This window comes from Pipistrellus kuhlii, unplaced genomic scaffold (genome assembly GCF_014108245.1).
Source record: "Pipistrellus kuhlii isolate mPipKuh1 unplaced genomic scaffold, mPipKuh1.p scaffold_m20_p_6, whole genome shotgun sequence".
Classification (NCBI taxonomy): Eukaryota; Metazoa; Chordata; class Mammalia; order Chiroptera; family Vespertilionidae; genus Pipistrellus; species Pipistrellus kuhlii.
In genome coordinates this window covers 68,488,348-68,514,575 of record NW_023425562.1, presented here as the reverse complement: position 1 = coordinate 68,514,575, position 26,228 = coordinate 68,488,348, and the positions used below count along the sequence as shown (strand labels likewise).

At 39.9% G+C, this 26,228-nt stretch overlaps 1 protein-coding gene across 1 annotated transcript in view; it reads right to left on the bottom strand.

Moving 5' to 3' along the window:
* The window catches only part of PCSK2 (proprotein convertase subtilisin/kexin type 2), a 235,000-nt gene that overhangs the window by 56,457 nt on the left and 152,315 nt on the right, over positions 1-26,228 (bottom strand). The window contains exon 6 of the mRNA XM_036418996.2: positions 1,010-1,086. Within this exon, the coding sequence (XP_036274889.1) occupies positions 1,010-1,086 (77 nt within the window). The remainder of the gene's footprint in view (positions 1-1,009; positions 1,087-26,228) is intronic.

Below are 26,228 nucleotides of genomic sequence, written 5' to 3'. Positions count from 1 at the left end.
TTATAGGAACAGAGATTAAGCTACATGGCCACTCTCTGACCATAATGCTTCCTGTCTTTTATAATAAAAATGATGCTTACTAAAGGATGGTAAAAGTTGGAATTAGAGTCATTTATGAAGCTTGGATTCAAGTGTGGACTTTGACATATAAAAATTGTTTGACCAGGGAAGTCACTTTCCCTTTCTAAACCTATCTATATTTTCTTATCACTAAACTGAGAATTCCATTTGTTTTATGGGCCACGAGTTTGTCACCAGAGGTAAAAGAAATGAATAAGGTGCTGTACACATAATATATTTTTATATCATTAATTAAAGTTCATAGATTCTCATAAACTTCACCCAAGAACATCAATAATAGGGAAGCACTAGGTTTAAAAAGTATAGCAGTCTTTGGTTGAGCAAGCCATACACCTTTATTTTTTGGTATTTCTTATATGTAATTAACCAGTTAGATAAGAATGTTACTTGGGGGGAAAAAAGAGGCTGCACTTACATGTATAAGTAGCCACATAGGCTGAAGAAAATAGGTAGATGTTGGATAGTTTTCCATGCTGAGCAATACTTCAAACCTCTGTCAGTTTCATTTTAAGAAAGGGATTGCATGACCGTCATGAGGTTACAGCAGATACACTTAAAAAAACACACAGACGCAGACCCATGGGCAAAAAACAGTTCTCTACAATCGTTTCCACAGATCACGTGAAATCAGCATGTTTTAAATCACCCTGTGGTGGGTCCAGACAGGCTTTCTTCTTACTCCTATTTCCTTCTATCTTTATATAGTGGCAAACAATTCCTAGTCCAACAGTTAATTCTACAGGAGCATTGCAATGTTAGAAAAAAAACCCTAAGAATTTAGAGAATATAGCCACAGAGAGGAAAAATCACAATTTAGTGAAGTACTGAGATTATTTTGCTTGCAATTATCAAGCCTTAAAAACAAAACAAAACAACAGAATAAAACCCCAAACCTAAAGCCAAAGACACCTCGTAAGGCCCAGTTTACCTGTTAAACCAGTCATCTGTGTATCGAGGGTAAGGATAGGGGTCGTTGCTACTGAAGTCATAACTTGCTTCGGCATTCTGAAAAACACAAGGGGTCTCACTGGGTCAATAAAGCCAGAGGCACAGGCAAGAGAAAATGCGATACAACGGTTTCAAGCTGCTAATCCCTCCCCACTGCTGTGTTTATGTTCTGCTCTGGACCAGCCCTTGTCAAATGGTGATAGAGCTGAAATGTGTCTTTGGAGCTTTATGTCTTCCCTTTTATCGCGCCCCCCCCCCCCTTTTTTTTTGTTAATCCTCACCTGAGGATATTTTTTTTCACTGATTTTCAGAAAGAGAGGGGTAGAGAGAGAGAGAAAAAAAAACATTGACGTGAGAGAGAGACATTGATTGGTTGCCCCTGCACATGCCCTGGGCTGGGAGCCTGCCACCAAGGCATGTGGCTTTGAGGAGATTCGAACTTCAATTAATGATAGAGCATCAGTCTGCGGGCCGATGCTCTCTCCACTGAGCAAAACTGGCTATCCCCTTTCCTCATCCCAATCAATTTCAGGCCGTAAGAGTAACTATTTTGAGTCCTACACTCTCCAGGGCTGTCTTCATTTTAAGTTGAGTTATGCCTTTTGTATAAATGGGATTTACCTGGAATCCAGGGATTAAGCTAAGTTTCTTTGAACTGATGGCCAGAATGTTCTAGTTCTCATGTCACAAGTGAGATGGCCCTTTATAGTTTTCTTGCTTTAAGTGGAAGGCTCAAATCCAGCTCCCTGCTTCTGACTGATGTGGGGCTTACTTTTTTCATGCTTAATCCCTGCCCAAGCCCTAAATATCAACCTCAACATCAACCACAGTCATTTACACAATTTACTGTTTTGTTGAAAGGAGATACATAAGCTGCTATAAGGTTACAGCAGAAATACTTTCAAAAGCATATCATTAAGAGTCTAATATATGCAGTTTTTTTTATTGATACCATTATGATATAGTAATTTATTGCCTTCCTTAAGCATATTTGGTTACCCCTAATATTCCCTGAATTTTTTAGATAAGAGCATTCTTAGGTAGAGTTGGTGGGATAGGAATATCAAGAGAAACACAAGTTAATATTTTTTCTTTTGTGTTTCAAAGCTGAGGTTGAAACTTAAACAGTAGATCTGGAGGACTATTGTTAAGCCTGATTGGTTTTTCCATAGAGGTTAAAATTTCCTGACCTAGGATGAGTTAGATAGAAAATTCAGCATGAGTAGCCATTGTGGGGTCCTCAGAGGTGCCATGAGTGCTACCTCTTTCTTCTGAGCTGTGCTCTTGAAGTGGGAAGAGTTCTGTTGGAATGTCCAACTTCAGAGAAGTCTGGGACTCATCCTTGGACAAGGAATGAAACTGCAAATCAAAGTGGCTCTGTTAGGTGTCTTAACTGGGGAGCTTGAGGTAGCCCCACTCTGCATTTTTGTGACCCTCCATATGGAGTAAGGAACAGCCACAATCTTTTTTTGGGGGCTGATTGGTGAGGACAAACAGTGAGAACCATCTGGCCCAGAAAGATCTGTGGTCAGGACAATGAAGATGCAGGGTTTAGGCATGATGTGCATGAACTGACTTTCCAGTAGGTATGGAATGCATGCAACAGGACAGTCCAGGATGGATCGAGGATGAGATGCAAGCATCAGGACCACTGATCCCTCTCCTTAATGCTACATTCATCCTTGAAGCTGGAGGGAAATTCTGGAGACAGGAGGGCGGGGGGGGGGGGGGGGGGGGGGGGGGAGGAACATGAGTTGACCAAAGTAAAAAAAAAAAATTTTTTTTAAACCATCAGTGCAATTATCCTGGCAGATAGGAATTAAATTCAATTAGAGAAAAATCAAGTTGAAATTTTCCACACCTTGTGTTTGTTTCGCAAGCTCTCCACTCTGGCTCACCTTTCTGGCTCATAATCATTACCCGGGACAAGGCCTTTTGGTGCTCATTTCTAGAGCAAATGGTTTGCCTTGAGGTGGGTGATTGCTCACAAGAGGAATTAGGGAGTTCTGACAATGGAACTGGTAGTTGAGAATCCAAGGAACTCTGAAGTATTTTTACAGCAAGAAGAAAGACTGTGTGTTGTCTGGGGTCAATTTCACTTCTGAATGTTGAAATGGATGATAACTTAGGAATTCTAAGTATTTTGCTGTCTTTCCAATGATTTTGATGATGAATGCTCTCCTCCTTACATAACAATCTACACTGAGTATTAAGGAAAGCAAACAGTTGTGATTATTTGGCTGTATGTTTTCTGGATGAAAGTCAAATGGTTTATAGCAAGAAAGAACAGTAAGCAAGATTTCACAAAGGCTGTTTATAGTTTTATGGCTCAAACCAAATCATTTATTGATTTGAATTATGGCGTTTCCTTTCATGAAATTGTTTGTGTTCAGGAATAAATTAATTTAATTAATTATCCTGGAATTTTCTAAGATAGCCTTTAACACTGACATTTGGGGGAAAGTTGTGTCTCTGTAAACTTAATGTCCTGGTCATTTTAGGTAGAATGACTTGTTTTGGTTTGAACTCTTTTATAACTTCTTCCTAAAGTGCATTAGTCTATTTTATTGCTTTAGAAAAGACTAGATGTTTAGTGAATATAATCTAATCATTGATGATTCAGGATCAGGATGATTCAGTCGTTATTAAGAATTATCACTGTACCATTACGCAGAAAGTGAGAAGATTGGGCTGAATCCAAACTGACCTCAGGGCTTCCCTGGGAATTATTTCTAAACTTCATTTGTATGCATAGCCAGAGAAAAAGGCTAGAGTAACTCTTAGCAAGAAAGTTTAATCATTACGGGTTTGGCCATTGCTTGCACTATGCACTTTTCCATCAGATGGCCTGCCTGCACACTCAGCCAGGAAAGGACAAAGGATTTATTTATTTCCACAAAATCTTTAGGCTTGTCATATCTGAGGCACTGCATTGTGTGGTCAACAAAGGTACAGTTCCACACATGGCACATGCCGGATGCTAGGGCTGGTTTCACTGTGAAAGCTGGTGGTGGACCCAGTGGACACCATGCCCACTCCCTCCATTGCTTTAACATTCTCAGAAAATCTTTTGAGATCCTGCTCTGATACTTCCACCCTTATTGCCAAATCTGGAATTTAATGACTTAATTTAAGTGCAAGTCATGACTCCCTATGGTTGTCTTTCACAAAAATGCCTATAGGCCAAATTTGGCCCAACACCTGCTTTTGTAAATAAAGTTTTATTGGAACATACTAGTAGTCATGACTCCCTACAGATTGCATATGGTTGCTTTCACGCTACAACAGCAGACAAACAGTTGTGACAGAAGTCCATGAATCTCAAAAAATTTACCATCTTTCATAAAAAGAATTTGCAAACCCTTGAATGACATCCTAGGCCTCATAGGCTCCCAGGCTGCCCTCTGACAGCCTGGGGCCTCCACTATAGTGTCTCAGCAAGTCTTTTCTCTGAGACATGCTTGTTCCTCATCCCCTTTTTTCTAGGAGGCTCTAGTTGCTGAAAAGAAATCTGATATAAACCTTCCGTACATTGCTAGGAGTTTGAAGTTTACCTGTCCCAGGTTCAGACTAATCACAGGTGGTTATTAGGCATTCCTGTGGTTAGAAACTGGGCTCAGACAGCTGGAGGCTCAGAGAGGCAGTAGAGAGCCCCACCATTGTTTCCCCAACCTCTGCCCACTGGTTGAAGACTGTTTCTAAGGGCACCAACCTTCTAACTCTCTGTCTTTCCATCTACTGTGTCCTATCTGTTCCCAAGGTCACCTATCACCCTTGGCAGAGAGAGGCAGGTGTTTGCAGTGAATAGCTCTGGGTATTCAGAGGTAATCATCCAGGTGATATGGGTCCACGTGGGGTCTGCTACACAATTTCTCACCAACTTTCATTTTTATAAATATTTTTATTGACTTTAGAGATGGAGAGAGAGAGAGAGAGAGAGAGAGAGAGAGAGAGAGAGAGAGAGAGAGAGAGAGAGAAACAGCAATGAGAATCATTGATCGGCTGCCTCTCTCCCAACTGGGGATTGAGCCCACAATCTGGGCATGCACCCCTGACTAGAATCAAACCTGGGACTCTTCAGTCCTCAGGCTGATGCTCCATCCACCAAGCCAAACCATCTAGGGCCTAACTTTCATTTTTAAATGTGGTTCTGCATCAGCATTTTGGCAACCCCAGGCTCTTATAATAGGTCACTATATTTAAAGTGGGGGTGCACTGCTTTGGCTGAGAGATATATTTAGAGCCCCAAGGATCAAGCCCTATAGTCTGACTATAAAATTAGGAAAGTGGTATCTGCAAGCAAGGGTGCTACATGCAGTCATGTAGGTTGTGTTTTGCATAAAGGGGCAAGCCCAAGGGGAGCCACTGGGGGCTGCATGGATTTGCCAAACCATGTGCCCTAAGAGGGCCTTTATTTTTATTTATTTTAAAATTAAAATTTATTTTTCAATTATAGTTGATATACAATATTGTATTAGTTTTAGGTGTACCTGGAGTGGCGCTTTAAATAATAACTGGTCAGCCCAGAGGGGTTACCCTTTCTCATTTGTCTGCCCAGGAGGGGGTACATATTCTAATTTGTTTGCTCAGAAGAAGGGGTGCTGTTTTGCAACTTACCCACCGATAGAAGACACTTTTTAAAAATTTCATACAAATGCACTATGGAAGTACTAGCATGCCTGTGAGCCATGGCAAGAAATAGTTTTTTCTAGGTATTTATATATATATAAGACCCTAATATGCAAGTAGAATGAACGGCAGAACATCGAACAACTGGTCACTATGAAGCCCACTGACCACCAGGGGGCGCGTGCAGAACATGGCAGGTATCAGTTGCAGTGGGATGGTGGAGCAGGTGAGCGGGGCACCAGGCCAAGATGGGGCACTGGTCACTGCCATCAGAGTGATCCTCTGGTGGTTACTGAAAATTCTTTGCTCCCATGCACCACAGTCCTGCCAGCCGCTTGCACTTGCTGCTGGCACAAACCCCACTTGCACCAGCTGCCAGCCCCAATTGCCCCTGAGGGCTTTTCCACCTCCCCCTGCTTCTGAGGGGCAATCGGAGAAGCAGCTGCTACTTGCACCAGCTGACGGTGCAGAACAATTGGGGCTGGCAGCAGCAGCAGGTGTGAGTGGAACCAGTTCCGTCAGTGTGTAGGAATGGTGGTGGTGGGAGCCGGGTTGCCGACAGACAGGGGACTGGGGGTCATGGTGGGAGGGACCAGGTGGGGACATGGAGGATGGGCTGAGTCCTGCCACTGTGTCCACCTCAGCCTTGTGGCCCACAGTTCCTTTCAAGGTGCATGAATTTGTGCACTAGGCCCTTAGTTGTCATATATAAGCTTAGACCTCAGAGAAATTGTACCAGGGAGACAAGATGACCCCTGGGAAATGTCAAGTAATACCAGACTTAAATACTATCTCCAACAATAGGAGTTTAAGGTCATGAGTACAGCATCGCATATGCTTAGCTGACAATATAATTTCATCACTATAGGAACTCAGAACAAGAAAGTACATTGCATTTGTCCCTTTATTCTGGCTTGCTATTTTCCCTGAAGGCATATCCTATATAATAAAAGGGTAATATGCAAATTGATCCTAACTGTGGAATGACCAGGAATGACTGGTCGATAATGATGCACACTGACCATCAGGGGGAAGTTGCTCAATGCAAGAGCTTCCCCCCTGGTGGTCAGTGCACTCCCACAGGAGAAGCTCTGCTCAGCCATAAGCCGAGCGGATGGCTGTGAGTGCAGTGGCGGTGATAGAAGCCTCTCCCACTTCCTTTGCAGTGTTAAGGATGTCAAATTTCAGCTTAGCCCTGCTCCCTGGGTCAGGCTTAAGCCATCAGCCTGACATCCCCTGAGGGCTCTCAGACTGCAAGAGGGCACAGGCTTTAATTAAATGTAAGAGCACATTAAACAGTGTATGAAACCTCTTTTATTTACTTAAAGTAGCCTAGAACTTTAAATGTGTGTCATATAAGGCTTGAAAGAGAGAAATAAGCACAATTAAGCAACTGGAGAAAGCCTTAGACTTCACTGCAATGTAGCATTAAACTCTATAACATAGTTGAGAGACAATGTTCCAGAGCTTCTCAGGTTCATAACTGTGTGTAGGAAGTTGTTTGTCCATATTCCCAATGCTTATACTTTGACAAGAAGGCCTAATATTGGAAACAAGAAAACATCAGCAATTCAGGGAAAATAACAGTAAATAGATGAGAACTCGCATAGAACATGTAGAAAACACTTCTCCAAGTCTGTTGTTAGTGTATAAAAGGTATCTATGATCCAGGAAATCCTTAATTAGAGTTAAGAGCACATTAAACAGTGTATGAATCCTATATTGTTTACTTAAAGGAGCCTAGAACTATTAATGTGTGTCATACAAGGCTTGAAAGAGAGAAATAAGCACAATTAAGCAGCTTTGGAAAGCCTTACACTTCACTGCAATGTAGCATTAATCTCTATAACATAGTTGAGAGACAATGTTTCATACACTGTTAATGTGCTCTTACATTTAATTAAAGTTTTCCTGGATCTTAGATTCCTTTTCTCAAGTAACAAGTGACTTGGAGAAATCTGTTTCAGCTGTTCTATATGAGGTCTCATCTACTTACTATTAATTTCTCTGTATTACTCATATTTTCTTGTAGTTTCATATATTAGGCATTCTTATCCAAATATAAGCATTGCCCACATGGACAAACAACTTGCTACACACTGTTATGAAGCTGGGAAGCTAGGGTTAGTGTTAGGGTTAGGGCTAGGGTTAGGGCTAGGGTTAGGGCTAGGGTTAGGGTTAGGGTTAGGGTTAGGGAATATTGTCTTTCACCTCTGTTACAGTGTTTAATGCTACATTTCAGTGAAGTGTAAGGGTTTCCAAAGCTTCTTGAATATGTTTATTTATCTATTTCAAGGATTTCTGTGTTGTATGACATACATTTATAGTTCTGTGCTCCTTTAAGTACATAATATCGGTTTCATATACTGTTTAATGATCTCTTTACTGGAATTAAGGTTTTCCTGGATCTTAGATACCTTTTCTACACTAACAACTGACTTGGAGAACTGTTTTCTACATGTTCTATGCGAGTTCTCATCTATTTACTATTATTACTGATGTTTTCTTGTAGTTTCCAATATTAGGCCTTCTTGTCAAAGTATAAGCATTGGGAATATGGACAAACAACTTCCTACACATGGTTATAAACCTGAGAAGCTTTGGAACATTGTCTCTCAACTATGTTATAGAGTTTAATGCTACAATACATTGCAGTGAATTGTAAGGCTTTCCAAAGCTGCTTAATTGTGCTTATTTCTACATTCAAGGATATTCTGCCTTGTATGACGCACATTTACAGTTCTAGGCCTATTTAAGCAAATAATAGAGGTTTCATACACTGTTAAATGTGCTCTTATCTCTAATTAAGGATTTCCTGGATGTTAGATACCTTTCTACACAAACAACTTACTTGGAGAAGTGTTTTCTACATGTTCAATGCTAGTTCTTACACTGTTAAGAACCTGAGAAGCTCAGGAACATTGTCTCTCAACTATGTTTTAGAGTTTAATACTACATTGTAGTGAAGTGTAAGGCTTTCCAAAGCTGCTTAATTGTGCTTATTTCTACATTTCAAGGATATTCTGCCTTGTATGACACACATTTACAATTCTAGGCTCCTTTAAGTAAATAATAGAGGTTTCATATACTGTTTAATGTGCTCTTTACTGTAATTAAGGATTTCCTGGATGTTAGATACCTTTCTACACAAACAACTTACTTGGAGAAGTGTTTTCTACATGTTAAATGCGGGTTATCACACTGTTATGAACCTGAGAAGCTCAGGAACATTATATCTCACCTATATTATTGAGTTTAATGCTACATTGCAGTGAAGTCTCAGGCTTTCCAAAGATGCTGAAATGTCTATTTCAAGGATATTTTGTCTGAAATGTCTATTTCAAGGATATCTATTTCAAGCATATTTTGCCTTGTATGACACACATTTACAGTTCTAGGCTCCTTTAAGTAAATAATAGAGGTTTCATACACTGTTTAATGAGCTCTTTAGTGTAATTAAGGATTTCCTGGATCTCAGATACCTTTTGTACACTAACAACAGACTTGGAGAAGTGTTTTCTACATGTTCTATGCGAGTTCTCATCTATTTACTATTATTTTCCCTGAATTACTGATATTTTCTTGTAGTTTCCAATATTAGTCCTTCTTGTCAAAGTATAAGCATTGGGAATGTGGACAAACAACTTTCTACATATGGTTATGAACCTGAGAAGCTCTGGAACATTGTCTCTCAACTATGTTATAGAGTTTAATGCTACATTACAATAAAGTCTAAGTCTTTCAAAAAAAAGAAAAAAAAGAGGGCACAGGCTGAACTGAGGGACCCAACCCTCCTGAGTGAACGAATTTTTGTGCACCGGGCCTCTAGTAACCAAATAACCAAGCTAGGATCTGTGTAACAATATTAGTTTAAGTTGCACTGTGCTCATGGACTAATAAAAGAGAAATGAGCTTCCCCAGGTAGACTCACAAACTGCAACCATATTGCCCAGAACAAAGCTCATCTGTATGGAAAGTGAGTAGCAAAAGAGCCCAGTCCATTAGAGCCTGAAGAATTTTGCTATTGCACCTGCTTGCATCTAATATGGTCATGGCTGAATGTCCCCAACTGTGCCTATTTTGATTTTCCTCAAATAATTCTCCCACATGCACTGGTTTAATGATAATGTTCAGCTTACTTTTGACTGAAACCAACATTAAAGGGATTTATGTCTACATTAAGTCTGGCTGTAAAACTTAATGAAATTTAACATTTCTCCAGCACTCAAAAAATTTTAAACAAAGATGCATAGTCAGAAAATTGTTTGCACTATTTCTTCTATAATTCTAAGATTTACAGATTTTTCCAGTGACAGAGTGTTCTCTGATTGTGGATTTGATCCCCTCCCATCATCACTTTTTCCTACTTGTGAAATTCTAGCAACTTCTCTAGTCACGGGAATACCCTCTAGGTAAGTATCACCATGCCTCAAGCCATGTCCTGGACTACTAGGCTTTGTGTATTTTCTAAAGAGGAGCAACTCTATCCTCTGGCTCTCAATAATACCTTTACCAGCATATTTGAAAGAGGTTCTAAGCAGTAAACATAAAAGGAGATGATGATGATGATGATGATGATAAAGTAGCTTTAAATTGTTTTCAAAGGAGTTTAAATTCTCTTATTTTATTTAATACTAGAGGCCCAATGTATGAAATTCGTGCATGGGGGAAGATGTTCCCTTAGTCCAGCCTGCACCCTCTCCAATCTGGGATCCCTGGAATCCCGGGTATGGGGACAAAACTGGCAGTTGGACATCCCTCTCACAATCTAGAACTGCTGGCTCCTAACTGCTCACCTGCTTGCCAGCCTGATGGCCCTTAACTTCTCCCACTCTCCTGGCCTGGTAGCCCCTAAATGTCCTCCCCCACAACTGGCCTGGTTGCTCCTTAGTGCCCCCCCTGTCGGCCTGGTCACCCACAAGTGCCCCCTGCTGGCCTGGTTGATCTTCACTGTCCCCCTCTGCTGGCTTGGGCATCCCTCACTGCCTTGTCGCCCCACGCAGCCTGCTGTTTGGTTGTTACTGTGAGGGCATTGCAACCAATTTTATTAGTATAGATTCTCTAAAACTTTGTGGGGTAGGTAGGAGAGCAGATGTATCGGAGGAAGAAACAGGGCTATTACCTCCTCTGACACAGTGAAGGCAACACCTGGATGGCCTCTTTAGAGTTACCCCTGCCTGCCCATGGCTTCCTGGCTTGTCTTGCTATTTTACAAGGCTAATGAAACTTGTATTAGACTAGTTTGAGGCAAATTCCCATGCATGAATTTTAATAGCTGCCCAAAAAGTGTCAATTCCTTTGGCTGACCAGATGCATTGAGGAGAACTGCTACTCACTGTAATTAATCTCAGAGAGCTGTCTCTAAGAGTCCAACATTTGTTCAGAAAAAAATTTACATCTTTATTTTCATGTGCTGCCAACTCAAATTTAGCATTTCTTTCAATTATGGATGTAGATTACAAGCCATGGTATTATTAGCAGTAGCTGTGAATTGTCACCAATATGAACTTTTGTATCACATTAGAGTTGTTGCAGATATGCTGAATATCTTTTCTTCTCACTCTTACCTGCCACTTGATTTTGTTATTTAATGTACTCGAGACCCGATGCACAAAAATTTGTGCAAGAGTAGGCCTTTCTTCTCCCGGCTGTCAGCACCTGCTTTCCTCCAGCACCCAGAACCTGGGCTGCTTCCTTCAGCTACCTGCAGGCACCTGGGACCCAGCTGACTTCCCTCCCACTCCAGCTTCATCAGGAAGGACATCCGGGATGATGCCTGGAAGGTGTCTGGTCTAATTAGCCTATTGCCCTTTTATTATTACAAATTATTAAAGAAGGATACATATTGCCATTTCACAAATGTTTATTTTTGTTTGATAACCTTGCTTCCATGTAATTGCTTTCCTCAGTTATCCTATTTATTAAAACATTATTCTGAGAATGAGGGGAAAGACCCACTTGTATACAACGGTACCCAGTGTGCAAATTGGTATGATCGCTTGGAAGAGAAATTTGGCAATATCTATCAAAAGAATAGGTACAAAGGCTCTTTAACCCAGGAACCCCACCTCTAAGAATCTATTCTAAAGATACATATCTGCCCATATACAAAAGATTTATTTTTAAACGTATTCATGGCAGCATGATTGTAAAAGTAAAAGACTTGAAATAGCTTTAGTATCCAACATGAGGAAAGACCTAAGTAAATAATGGTGCACTCATACAATGCAAAACTGCAGTCCTGGCAACGGATGAGGCATGAGGTTTACAATGAACTTCTTCCCAAGAAATAATATTAGGTAAAAAAAAGCAACGTGTAGAATAAAGTGCATAGTGAGCTCTTATTAGTGCATAGAAGAGAGGGATATACTTGATAGTAAATGCATTCAGTATATCTGGAAAGATACTCAAGAGCCTTTTTATAGTGCTTTGCCTTTAGTGAGGGAAGTTAGGAATGGGGTGGAAGGGAGATATAGTTTTCATTGTGTAACCTTTTGCTTTGTATAATGTTTTTGCCATAATAACAGGTAACGTATATCAAGTGTTTGCTTTGCCCAAGAGACTGTCTTAGATGTTTTGTATGCCTGAGCTTCTCCTTATGTTGTACTTGTGTAGTAGGACTCTTCTTACCACCCTCATTCTATGAGCAAGGAGACTGAGGCACAGAGAAGTTGAATATTTTGCTCAAGGTCACATAGATGAGAAGAGGCAGAGCAGAGATTTAGACCAGGCAGCCTGGCTCCAGAGGCCTGACCCCAACTCTGCCTGCAATGCTGCTTCTCCACACTAGAATCTTAACATTCCACTCTGTTGCTTGTGTTGTATAAAAGAGAAAAACAACTACAAATAAAAAATAATAACTTAGTGGATTTACTCTTTAAAATGTCAATGGTTTATTCTATTCAAATCCAGGTGTATAAATTGAGCTAATGCTTTAGCCCCCACTGGGACACCCCTCACTGAGGAGCCAGGAAGCAAATCTCTTGCTTTGCATGACCCATCCCTTTGTTAACAGCATGGTTTTTATCTAGTGAATTCTCTCCTCTGACATAGATATAATGCTTTTGAGGCCTAAACCAGGAAGTATGCCTCCAACGAGAAAGCAAATTCCTGTTTTCAACAACAAGGCACAGCCTGATCCTTTTTTCTCTCTGTTGATTATATTGTTTCTCTTAGATATAGGATTGTTTTAGAAAAAACAAAAACAATGAGAAAACAAAAGCAAACCAACATCACACTGTTTATGAGACAAACAATATTGATGACTGGCTTCCTCAGAAATGGAAATCTTAGAAAGACTTCCTTTCCCAGCATCTTCAGCAGAACTTGATGGCCTGGGGTTTCTGAGTCCAGTTAGGAAAATCACTGGCTGAGAGTTGTGTTCCTTTCAGGAGTGGGGAACCTTTTTTTCTGCCAAGGGCTTTTTGGATATTTATAACATCACTAAAGGGCCAGTGCACTGGTAGGGTCCCTGGGGGTTGCTGGCTGCTGGCTGGGCCTCCCTCCCTTCCCCTGGCCTGTCTCCCTCCTGGTCCTACTCCTGGAAGAATCCCAGTCGAGGGGACAATTTGCATACTTTGTTTTTATTATATAGGATTTGCGGGCCATACAAAATTATCAACTTAAAAATTAGCCTGCTATATTTGGTCAAACATTTAATTAATTCACCCCTAATGCTTTGGCAGGGCCGGACCAAATGATTTTGAGGGTCTTACATGGTCAGAGGCCGGATGTTCTCCACCGCTGCCGGATGCTTGCACATGGTGCCTTCAACAGCATGGTATTGTGACCAGACTGTGACTTTTTTCAAAAACACTCCTCCAATCCTTCTTATTATGCCAATGACAAGCCTTTAATTCCTCCCTGTCCCCTCCTAATCCATCTTCTTAACTGACAGAAGCAAGCACTGGCTGGAAGCAACATCCAGCTTGAGTTGCTTTCATTGTTTTTATGTTGACAGTTACTTCTATTTATGTCAAGGGATATTGGTTGTTTTTCTATTTAAAACAGTGATTTATAGTTTCCCTTTCAAACACATTCATTTATGTTAGAAAAGTGAGTCAATTTAGGAAAACATACTAGGTAAATAATAGCACCAATATAAAAAATGGCAAAGGTGTGCTGTGATTGGTGGATGTTTGGGGACCACTGGAGTAAAGTAATGGAAATATTTATAGCTTTGACATTTCCAGTTATCAGCAGAGTCAGCCTTAAGGTGAACTGAGTATCTTTACAGAGGATCTGAGGGAATAATGGAAAAGGACTTCTTGTCCTCAAATTTTAATCCTGTCACTTGTCATTTCAACATTATGCCTTCAATCCTTTACATTACTATTGGCCTTCAAACACTTCTATTTATTCATGCATTTAGCCAATCATTTATTTATTTTTTCAATACTGAGTACCAGCTATTTGTTGAGTATTGTGCAATAGCAAGTCAGTATTGGAGAGGAAGATGCCCTTAGCTGGAGTATCTTGTCCTTAGCCCTCAGTTATGAACTGACACTCGAGTTTTCAATGCAGTTATCAGCTAATAGTGCTTCCCAACTCAGGATTCTCAATAGAGTTGCCTGGGGAGCTTTTAAAAATATAAATACTTAAGGGACCCCAAGATTTAATTGATTGGGGCTGGGGTCTAGGCATCATTATTTAACCAATATACTCTTCATATGATTCTGATGTGTACCAAGGTCAAGAAACACTGAGTAAATGTCATTTTAATCACTCATATTCTGCCCTGCCGACCCAGCCATTGCTGCTTACTGTAAAGTGGCTAGTGGGCCAGTGCCACTGACATTACCAAGAACTTGTTAGAAATGCAGAATCTCAGGCCGCACCCAGACTGTCTGAGCCTGAATCTGTACAGGGTGTCCAGGGGATTGTGTGTGCATGCTGGTTCTTTCATTTCTAAAGCAAGTGCATAGGGTCAGGTTTCCCCACTGGCTCTTCACTTTTACTCTGCAAATCTATATTCTCCCTGATATACCCCCCTCGCCGCCATGCCCCCCCTCCCCCACACACACTTTCCCTCCTCCTCCTTCCACTTGGACAGGAAGAAATCTAATTTGATTAGCCATTCATATCTTAGCATGAATAAGTTCAGTATGTTGTTCTTCCCAATTCTATTTGCTTTAACAGAAGAGAATGGACATTGGAAAAAGCTGAAGAACCCCATCCCTAATAGTAGAGGTTGAAGGGTGGTATTTTGGGAGTGACAGGAACATCAGAGCATCTCTCAGACTGAAGTCCTTTCTATGGAGGTCAGTCCTGAGAATCAAATTGTCACAATGGATTCCTTTGGGTCTGAAGGAGAGACCTGATGAACCAAAGAAAACAAAAAAAGCAAGATAAAGTGTGTGATTCTTATGCACAATATGACTGGATTCTCTGTGCTTCTGGAAAGCAGGGGCTGCTGGGGGACCAATTCTGTAAGACAGGAGAGTGAAAGTTCTCCTGCTGTGAAATAAATCTTGATAAATATTAAGGTATGAATTATTTTTGCCCCCTGCTGCTTAACAAAAAGTTTCTTCCAAACCTTGAAAGGACACCCAATTAAAGATAAACTAAATGCCAAGCTGCTTTAACAGTAGTAGCAGTTAAAACATCTTTTAAAATATGTCTATATTTCAGTGCATGCTTATTGTTATCTCTGACTCTTTCCTATTCTAATAAATGATATAGACAAGTGAAGTTAACAATATAGTACATACAATTTGGACTTGGTAAAAATAAGGGTGCACATAGCTAACTACATGTGTGCTGTAATTCTGTGCTTGGTCAATGCTTGGCCTCATAGCTAAATTGGACCTCTTTGGCCATAGATGCTGCTTGAAGCCAATCCACACTCATGACCCATTCCACTAACTGGTAAACTCCCCAGCACTGCCCTGCATTTCTCCTACCCTGTTTGGATTCTCTCTGTTCCAGTGGCCTTCACTGCTGGGTACCTCCCCCCCCCCCCTTGCCCCACACACACCCCATCCCCAGGATGACAAAGTTTACCTTGAGTGAGTTGTGATAAAGCAGCTTGCGGCTGTGCTAAGAACCTGATCACTTCATTGATCTAAGCAATGGGTTTAAGAAAAACAGTTGAATTTAGACTTGATACCTTAATAAGAGAGTAAGGAGAGTGATCACACAGAGTGACCACAGGGATACACTTGGGACACAGGACAGAAGGGGGGCAGCCAACAGATGGGCTTACAATAGCTGATGTTAGGAAACTGCTGGGCAGCTGATTGAAAAGGCCAGGAGTAGCTGACTCAAAAGGCAATTCAAGGCTGATTCTTGCAGCTCCACAAAGACAGAGTGTGCTGTCAAGGCCCTGCAGTGGGACTGTGTAAATCAGCACGACATGAGCCAGCCACGGCTCTGAAAGGAGAATCAGAAGATAATGTAGCAGCCAGGGTCTAAATTTGCGTTGTCAAGGTGACGAGGTACAAGTCAATTTGTGTTTCCCTCTCTTTTGCCTGGGTGTTCTACAACATTGTAGAGAGAGATGTTCAAGGCTTCTCTACCTTTGCTTTCTCTGTGAGTGTTCTGCTCGCCTTTGGATGGCTGCTGAGGTCAAGCCACTGCCACTGAGTCCAGATGTCCCCCGAGAGAGGGAGAGGCCAGTTTACTGCCCTCCTCGTGCGTCTGATTGCACAACTTCAGTATCACCTGCCTCTCCTTTCCAGCCCTAAAAATAGCGAAGTTCACTGACAGCTGAGTCACCTTGTCGAAGGGGATTTTGTCTTAAATATGTATTTTCCTGTCCAACTTGGGGACTTTGTCTTAAATATGTATTTTCCTCCAATCAAAAGCATAGCAATGTGAATAGTAAATATACTGCACAGAGGTCTATTATATATTTTTTATTATTGATACACATGTATGTTTTATATATGTGTGTAATTCCATACACATTGATTTCATTTGAGCCTCACAGCAGTTTTGAGAATTCAATATTGTAAAACCAACTTTATAGATAAAAAGGCTGATGCTCAATGAGGTTATGAATTTGCTCAAAGTTTTCAGTTGAAAGTGGCTGAGTTAGTGCTAAAAGTTAGATCTTCTGACTCAGACTCATTCTGTTTGTAATGCATGGCATCTACAGTTCTTTCTTATAATAAAAAGTAAACAATTAGGAGACTGAGCATCTTGCTTATCCTAGCACCCTCAGCACTGAACAGGAGCACAAATACTGAAGATATATTAAATGGCAGCAAGATGGGGGCAATTCAGGCTGTTGGCTGCCACTCATTTTTGTATCCATAATAAATTAAACTCAAAACTTGTCATCCATCTTCTCACTTGTCACTTTTTGTTTCAAACTGTTAATCTTCATGTTGGCGATTCTTTTTAGCATAACCTTGCTAAGAGATGATAGAAATAGAGTGTTATCACCTTGAGAGACAAGTGAAAAGGAAGCACAAGGCACACTGTAAATATCTCAGTGTTTACTTATAGCTGGAAAACAGCCGAGTGCATCAGTTCTCTCTCATGAAGAAGTTGTTTGAGTTTTACCTTCAAACATGACCAATTTTTTGTTCTCAGCTAATGTGAAATGTCACACAAAAAAGTACTGATCTCCAACTGTTCTGGAAAAAGATTAAATGCACTTCTGGTTCCTTTCACAGCTATTCATCATTTTAATTGGTTTTGAAGCCAAAAAACTTTGTCGGCATTTGTGATGGGAATCCGACTTCATAATGCATAAACCATGGAAAAGTGATTACGGCTTTCATTTGAAGGCTGTGCACATACCTTATTAAGTTGCTACAAGGATGGAACACCAGAATCCACATTAATCACAGAATCACTTTGCACAAGGTATTGTACCTATTGAATTATGGACACTGATCTCTTGGGAAGGAAATGCCCTGCCCTAGACCTTTTGCTAATGACATGGTCCTGGATTCATGGGGTTCCTTGCCCCCCATGTTGTCAACACTGCTCTCGGCATTTCTAAGGACCATGAAAAATGTTCATCTGATCCTCCTGCCTTCCCATTTCATGGCCTTCACCTCCAACTTCAACAATTCCCCTTCAATTAAATCTCCGCATGTTTCTTGATTTTCTGATAACCCAGCATGGAAACTGTTGAAATCACAAAAGTGCACATTTCATTCTCCACCCTCCATTACACGTTCTCCCACTTCTCTCCTTCTCTAATCACCATTTTGTCTCCTTGGGGCCTGGAAATCCCTTTCTTTGTGATGTCTCTATCTCATTTTGCATTTGCATGCTTCTTATCAACACTGCATTACATGTCCTGGAGTTTTCACAGTCAAATTCTTACTCTTTAGCTTCACCTCAAAGGCTGTTCATGACTGGTCTACTACCCAGTTTCTCTCTAGCTCAGGAGTCACCAAACTTTTTCAGGAAAGGGCCCTCTAGAGGGTAATGTTTTAGGCCTTAGGAACCCTGTGGTTTTTGTGACAATGACTCATTCGGGCCTTTGTAATGGGAAAATAGCCAACATTGTAAACAAATTAAATATAAACAAATGGGTGTGGCTGTGTTCCTATAAAACTTTATTCACAAGCAGCAACAACAAAAAAGCAGTGGGTGGACTGTAGTTTGTAGAATCCTGCTTGTTGTAAATTGAAGTTGGTCTCCCCAAAAGATGTGTTGAAGTCAAAATCTGGTATAGGATACATAGCTCCAGGGTATGTGACCTTACTTGTATATAGTGTCATTGCAGGCTAAATGAAGTCATAGTAGACTTTGGTGGGCCCTAAATCCAGTGACTGGTGTCCTTAGAGAAGGCCATGTGAAGAGATAGACAAAAAGATACACAGGGAGGACAACACCAGGTGAAGATGGAGACAGAAATTGAAGTGATGAGTTTATAAGCCAATGAAAGCCAAGGGTTTCCCACAACCACCAAAAACTAGAAGTGAGGAATAGGACAGAATCCCCCTCAGAGACTCCAGCCCTGCTGATATTTTGATTTTGGACTTCTAGCCTCCAGAACTGTCAGAAAATACATTTCTGTTGTTTCAAGACACCCAGTTTGTGGGACTTCGTTACAGCAGTCCCAGGAAATAAATCCACAGCTCTCGTGTTATCCTTTTTCATTCCCCTGCATGTAGCTCCATCCATGCCCATCCTCTAATGCTGCATCTGTCTGGAATTTTCTCCTCCTTAAATCTCAAATTTCATCTCATTCAGGAAGAGCCCTCCCACATGACATTGTGCTATGGACAGATACCCTTCTATCAGACTTGCCTCACTTCTCCATCCCCTTCAGTTCACTGAAAATGGTTCAAGGATTTAGACAGTGCCTTTTACTTGATGCCATTATACGTGTAGCAGAATTTCAATGCACACTGAGTGAATAAACTAATTACAAGACAAATGGTTGTCTAAATCACTTCGTAGACTCCAATATCATTTGACATGATGGTGATGGGAGTTATGAGGTGGAACTTGCTTGTATCTGTACATTAACAGAATTATAAAATAAGATTTTTTTTTAAATGAACAGAACAACATAAGTATGCTTCCAAGGGTTTCCAAACCTTTAAACATTCATCTTTTCATTACTTATACGTTTGTACATTAAATGTTAATATCCCCAAACCTTTTTTTTTTTTTAAATGTGCTAGTGTCATCACACTTTATTTATATCACATTTAGCTATGGTGGTGTTATAAGTAGCATAATTTGAATATTTTAATTGCGTTTTCCCTTATTATTTTAGAAAAACAAGTTGAAAATGGAAAAATGAAATAAACTGATAATAGGGAAAAATAGAAGTCTCAAATTTAATTCAATTAAAACAAGAAAGAATTGTTAACTGTGCCACAATTAGACTCCATCCAATACTAACCGGATTTAATTCAGCTGTGCTCAATTGCTATAGAAAAGGAACATTTAAAAATATTTATCTTCTTGAAGAAAAAAGCATAAAAAATTATGTTGAAGAGTTAAGATTAATAGGGATTATAAATCATGATAATATTTATATGTTTTTAGCTTTCTGAAAATATAATCACATAAATTCACATTTGATGTTTAAATTTGGAGATTGCATATAATTTTAAAAAATTCAAATGGAAAATAATCAGAATTCCATTTAAATTTATTTCGTTCCGTTAAAAATGCCAGTATCTGTTTGTCTATAAGTCTTTATAAAACCTTTAAGATACAAAAATTGATGGGAAAATGAAAGAAAATGAAGTATTTTGGTTTAGCTTGACTTAAGGCAAGTGATTTTTTTGGACTCGTTAGATGGAAACCTCAGAGTCCATATCTTGAGTTCCTCATGCCATGCTGAGATGAAACTAGAATGGCTGTCCAGACAGACCAGATCAGCCCACTCATTCCTAGACCCATGCTACATAAGTGACAACAGTATTCATGGGGAAGAGCCTTCCCAACCCTCCCTCGGTGCAACTGAACTGTTTCTAGTTTCATTGCACTCTGAGGACGGTGATATTGTCTAGAGATTAAATAGCACTTGTGTTACCCTATGACTCAGAAATCCCAAGGTAAAGGAAATCTTCATTTCATACTAAAACCTGTATGCAAATGTAAATGCTGACTTTATAAGCACCTAAATCAGAAGTCATGCAATGTCCCATAACTGGAGAATGAATAAACAAACTGCGGCACATGCACACAGTAGAATACCACCCAGCAATAAAAAAGAAAGGAGTTTTGATACACCCAACTACATACATGAATCACAAAAGCATGGAAAAAGCCAGGTTCAAAAGGCTATAGACTGTAGGATTCTGTCTATGTGGTGACATTCTCTAGAGAAGGCAAAACTATAGTGATAGAAAACAGATCTGTGGTTGCCAGGAATGGAGGGTGGTGGCTGGGGAGGTGTTGACCTCAAAGGGGCAGCATGAGGGAATTTTGGGAGTGATGGGGATGTTCTTTCTCTTGATTGAGGTGGTGATTATACGATTCTATGTGTTTGCCAAAACTCAGAACAGTGCATCAAAAAGAGAGAGTAAATTTTATTTTCTGTAAATATAAAGTGAATTAAAAAAATAGCAATTGGCTACCCAACTAGAGTGATTTTATATGATAATAAGTCAAATGCTCTTATCTTGGTGGAACATTAGAAAGGATTTCTAGTCATAGCTATGGAATGTGCAGCCTTTTCCTTCAAACCTTTTTTCCACCTCCTCCCTATACTAAAGAACTATTTTCAGCGAAACTGACTAGTGTGGGGTCATGAATTCTCTCTGACTGGTCAGCAAGATGCTCAATTGTTGCCTTTGGTGTTTTCCCTGTTTGTGCATTTCATCACAGAGATAAGGTAAGTTTTCTTCAGGGTCATATTATTTCAGGTTCAGAAAGAGGTGAACTCCATTTAACAAGAAATATACACCTTTGGGGATACAGCCAAATGTGTTTGTTGGTTACTGTCCTATTTCCTGAAGGGCAAGCTGTAGGAGACTGGAGTCCTTTGGGAGGCCAAGGCAGGATGGAACCCTGTTTCTCAGACCTAACACATATTTTGGAGAATGAGAGCTGCATCCTTTTCACAGTCCCAGCCCAGTCCTAGAGTTCTGGTTTTCCCATCCTCATCAGTAGCTCATCACTCAGCATTTAGGTTGAGGTTTGGCTGGCAACGGGTGGCTCCCTTCAATTGTTCTTCATCTCTGGTTAATTACTATAATTGACACAACACTGTTTCCATCCCTAAATTTATTAGCCAGAAAATGTTCCAGTCATAGGCTCTCAACTCTCATTAATCTCATAGCTTTAGATTTTTTTTTTAAATCATGCGTTTTATTTCCTCATTATGGAAATTTCAAGTCAGTGGTGAAAATAGGGATGTGTGGGTTTCAGCATCACCTTTGCTTTTCAAGGGTAGTGGGAAGTGTTTGATCATTACAACATTCTCTCCACCTTCCTTTTCCTCTGAGATCAAAATGAGAAGTGAGGCTCTTGGGAGGACTGTAAATTGGTTCAATGTTTTCAGAAACTAAATTGAAAATTGAAAATGTTCATAAAAATTAAAGTCGTATGTACTTCTTGACACGAAAAATTTCACTTCTAGGAATTTATTCTAAAGAGACTCACACAAGAATTTAAAGATCTATGTTTATAATAGTAGAACATTGGGGGGAAATAAAAATGTCAATCTTCAGGGGCTTAGGTAAATCAGTGATATGGTGTATCCACACTATGGGAGAGAGTTCGTTAAATAGAAGAGTAGATTGCATGACATGATCTACTGTATGATTCCAGTTTGGGGGAAAAAAAATCTTGAAGGATTCGCACAAAAGTGCACCACTCAAATCAGGAAGCAAGTAGGATTCACAGAGGAGAAATAGAAGAGCAGAGAGAAGGGACATTGTAGTTTTTATTTTACCTACATTTTTGAAATGTCTAGAGTCTGTTTTATGATGAGCAAGGCTCACTTCTATATTAAAAATGCAAATATAGAAAAAGGCAGAGTGATGAAGTTCTAAGCACTTGGTAATCATGATTAAAAAGAATTCCCCTTTAGCCTGTATGGTGATAGTGTTTGGGAGTTCCCAAGTGTCTTGTCATCTACTATCTTCTCTTTTTAAAAATATTTAAATTGATTTTTAGAGAGAGGAAGGGGGAGACAGAAAAGTATCAGTCAAGTGTCTCCAGTTAAGAAAGAGTTTAACTCCATTTCACAAAAAAATATCACCTTTGGTGATACAGCCACTGATTGAACTGGCAATCTGGGTATGTGCCCTGACCAGGAATTGAATCTGCCACCTATTGGTGTACTGGAGGATGATACAACCAACTGAGCCACTCAGCCAGCATTATTATCTTCTCTTCTGCCAGAGCCTACCTAGGGAGGTGGGTGGGAACATATCCTCTCCCAGGTGGGTGGTGAAAAACCTAAACTTTCAGGACAGGAGCTGGTTCCCACTCTCATTCTTCCCACATTCATTGAGCGTTCTCAGTAGCAACTGATGTCTAAATTGGCTCTTTTAGCAATAGATTATTTTTGAAATAGCATTTTTATTGAGCTATAATTTATCTGTAGTAAAATGTGTGATGTTACGTGTGGAGCCTGATGACCTTGGCAGTGTCTACAACTACGTGACCATCAGAATAATCATGTAGTCCTTCCCATTTCCTCAGAAAAATTCTCTCGGCTCCTTCTCAGCTAATCTCCACTCTCCTGAGTCAACCTGTCTTCTGATTTCATTTACTGTAACTTAACTCTGCCTTTTTTTTTTTTTAATTTCATGTAAATGGAAACAAAGGGTATGTGTTCTTTTGTGTTTGCCCTCTTTAGATATCATGCTTTTGAGATTCATCTCTTTTATTGCCATAACCCCTCAAAATTATGGCTCTTGATTTAATGGACTTTGGATTTAACAGGCAAAAATTCCAGTCCATATATCATGTGTGAAAATTTGTTCATTTAAAAATTCTTTTAACCAAGGCTTGCTTATAATTAAATCAAGAAGGTTTTTTTTTCTTATTCACTGTTATTTAAAAATATATATTTTATTGATTTTTTCCTTTATTTAATGGACTTCAGATTTAACAAGCAAAAATTCCAGTTCATATGTCATATGTGAAATTTTGCTCATTTAAAAATTCTTTTAACCAAGGCTTGCTTATAATTAAATCAAGAGGTTATTTTTTGTTATTAATTCAGTCATTTAAAAAATATATTTTATTGATTTTTTACAGAGAGAAAGGGAGAGAGAATTAGAAACATCAATCAGCTGCCTCCTGCACACCCCCTATTGGGGACATGCCCACAACCAAAGTACATGACCTTGACTGGAATCAAACCTGGAACCCTTGAGTCCACAGGCCAATGCTCTATCCACTGAGCCAAACCAGTTAGGTCAATTCACTGTTATTTTTAACAAATTTTAGAGAATAGGCTATATGTTGGAAAAAAAAAAACCTGTAGTAATTTCACTGACATGAATAAACATTATTTATCTACAACTATTGTCTACATGCTTAAATCCAACAGTAACCCAGTGTTTGGTGAATGATTAGCATGTGATCACACCTCATCATGAGTGGTCTCTGTGGTCTCATGACATGACTTTCTGCAGCAGTTTTTCTTGTTAATCCTCATCTGAGGATATTTTTTCCACTGATTTTTTTAGAGAGAGTGGAAGGGATGAAGGGGGGTGGGGAGAGAAAAGGGGTGAGAGAGAGAGAGAGAGAAAGAGAGAGAGAGAGAAACATCTATGTGAAAGAGATACATGGATACATGGATTGGCTGCCTCCTGCACATGCCCCAATTGGCATTAGGGGATCGAACCTGCAACCCAGGTATATGCCTTTGACAGGGAATTGAATCCATGATTCTTCAGTGCTCTGGCCAGAGCTCTGCAGCAGTTTTAAATGTTCCAGCTGATGTTCCCAGAAGTACTAAGCTAAGCTCCAGCCATGTGCATTTATTTACTTGTGGTGACAGGGGAATACACCCATTTACTAGACCTATTCAGTATAAAATAAAAATTACTGTAATACATGTAGAAAACTTTTCTGTGAAATTAAACTTTTCACACAGACTTTATTTTAATCACACACACACACCTACATAAGTAAAAATAGGTAAACTAACTAATTTATCACATTTTTAATACATTTGGAAAATCTACTTTATTACATAATGGACTTTAATGGACACCTCCTCACCCGAATTAGCCCATTTTATTGAGGTTTCACTGTATATGCACCACTAGTTTGTTCCTTCAGTTGGGAATAGTATTCTATTGTATAAACACATTTCAGCTTTATTTATCCATTCACATATTAATGGACATTTGTATTATTTCCAGTTTTGCTAATATGAACAAAGCTTCTATGAACATTCTTATTTATGTCGTTTTATGAACATATGTTTTCATTTCTCTTAGGTAAATACTTAGGAGTAGGATTGCTGGTTGAAAGGCAAGTGTGTATTTAACTTTGTAAGAGACTGTCAAACCTTCTTCCAAAGGGATTGTACCATTAACAATGTGCGAGGTCACTGGTAGGTTTTGCCCCCTGCAAATGCTAATCTTAGGTACATCTGTAGGTATTTTCCTATAGAGCAAAGGCTAAAGTTTTCCTACATACCAAAGAGCCTTTGTTTCCTTAGGAGTTTTAAGGCTGATGTATCTCTTCTGACTGTACATTATTTAGAGTGGTAATGTACAGTCTCCTTTATATTCTATATAATAAAAGCCTAATATGCCAAGTGTACAGTCATCTGGTTGTCCGTTCAACCAATCAAAGCATAATATGTTAATGACATGCTAAGGCTGCTTAACCACTCACTATAATGTGCACTGACCACCAGGGGGCAGACGCTGTGACCAATAGGTTAGCTTGCTGCTGGGGTCTGAGTGAGATGGGCTGGACATACTCTGGAGCCTTCCCAAGGCCCCTCCCTGGCCCCCATTGTGCACCAGAGGGGTCCCTTGGGCAGAGGTTTCTCAGGGAATGTCGAAGAGCCAGTTTCCTCCCAATCTGACAGGGTAGACCGAGGGACCCCACTGGTGCACAAATTCATGTATCAGGCATCAGGCCTCTAATATATATATATATATATATATATATATATATATATATATATATATACTTAAATATATTTTTATTGATTTCAGAGAGGAAGGGAGAGGGAGAGAGAGAGAGACAGAAACATCTATGATGAGAGAGAATCATTAATCGGCTGCCTCCTGCATGCCCCCTACTGGGGATCAAACCAGCAACCTGGGCATGTGCCCTTGACCAGAATTGAAGCTAGGGCTCCTCAGTCCTCAGGCAGATGCTCTATCCACTGAGCCAAACCAGTCACTTTTCAATACAATCGAAGTTCACTTACTTTAACTTAAGTTAAAATAGTGGGTCGATTAAAATATGATCAAATAAATCATAGCATAGTAGTAAACATGGTACTGGGCCCTTATTCATTTCAGCCCCTGCCCCTCCCCAGGTAATAAATGAATGAGTGCTGGTCCCTGCCAGGGGAGGTCAGTCCAGAAGACTGGTTGGTCTCTCTGTCTTTTGGCAGGTGGTACCAGGCCTGAGCATATTTTCACATCCTTTCTACATACCAAAGAGCCTTTGTTTCCTTAGGTTCATGCAGTAGATATTCATCGTCATCTCTACATACAATCCAAGTTAACTTATTTTAACTTAAGTTGAAATTGTGGGTCTCTTATAAATGATTAAATAAATCATAGCACAGTGGGTCATATTTAGAAAGCCGCATGTCTGGTCCAATTCCTCTGTAGCTATTAAAGACACTCTGAGCAATGTGTTTAATCATCATAATCAAAAGAGCTTTACTAAGCAAGCATCTATTGTTTCTCAGGAAATAATGAGCCCCAAAGTCAATATGGGTCCCTGCTTGGGACTGCACATCAGAGATACTCTTACTAAATATATTCCTGTCAAAATCTTTGTAATATCTAACCCGCCATGAGGTGCAAAAAAAACCCTGAGCATCCAATTAATTTCCAGATCAACGCTGCATGCTTTCTGATTAAGCATCGTAAGTGCTATTCAGAGCTCTCTGTGGGCTGGTCCGGGTTCCTGCTGATGTGGAGCGAGGCCTTAGAATTGCTGCTGAATCCTCTTCTGTGTTCCCCACAGACAGGGCTCCTAGA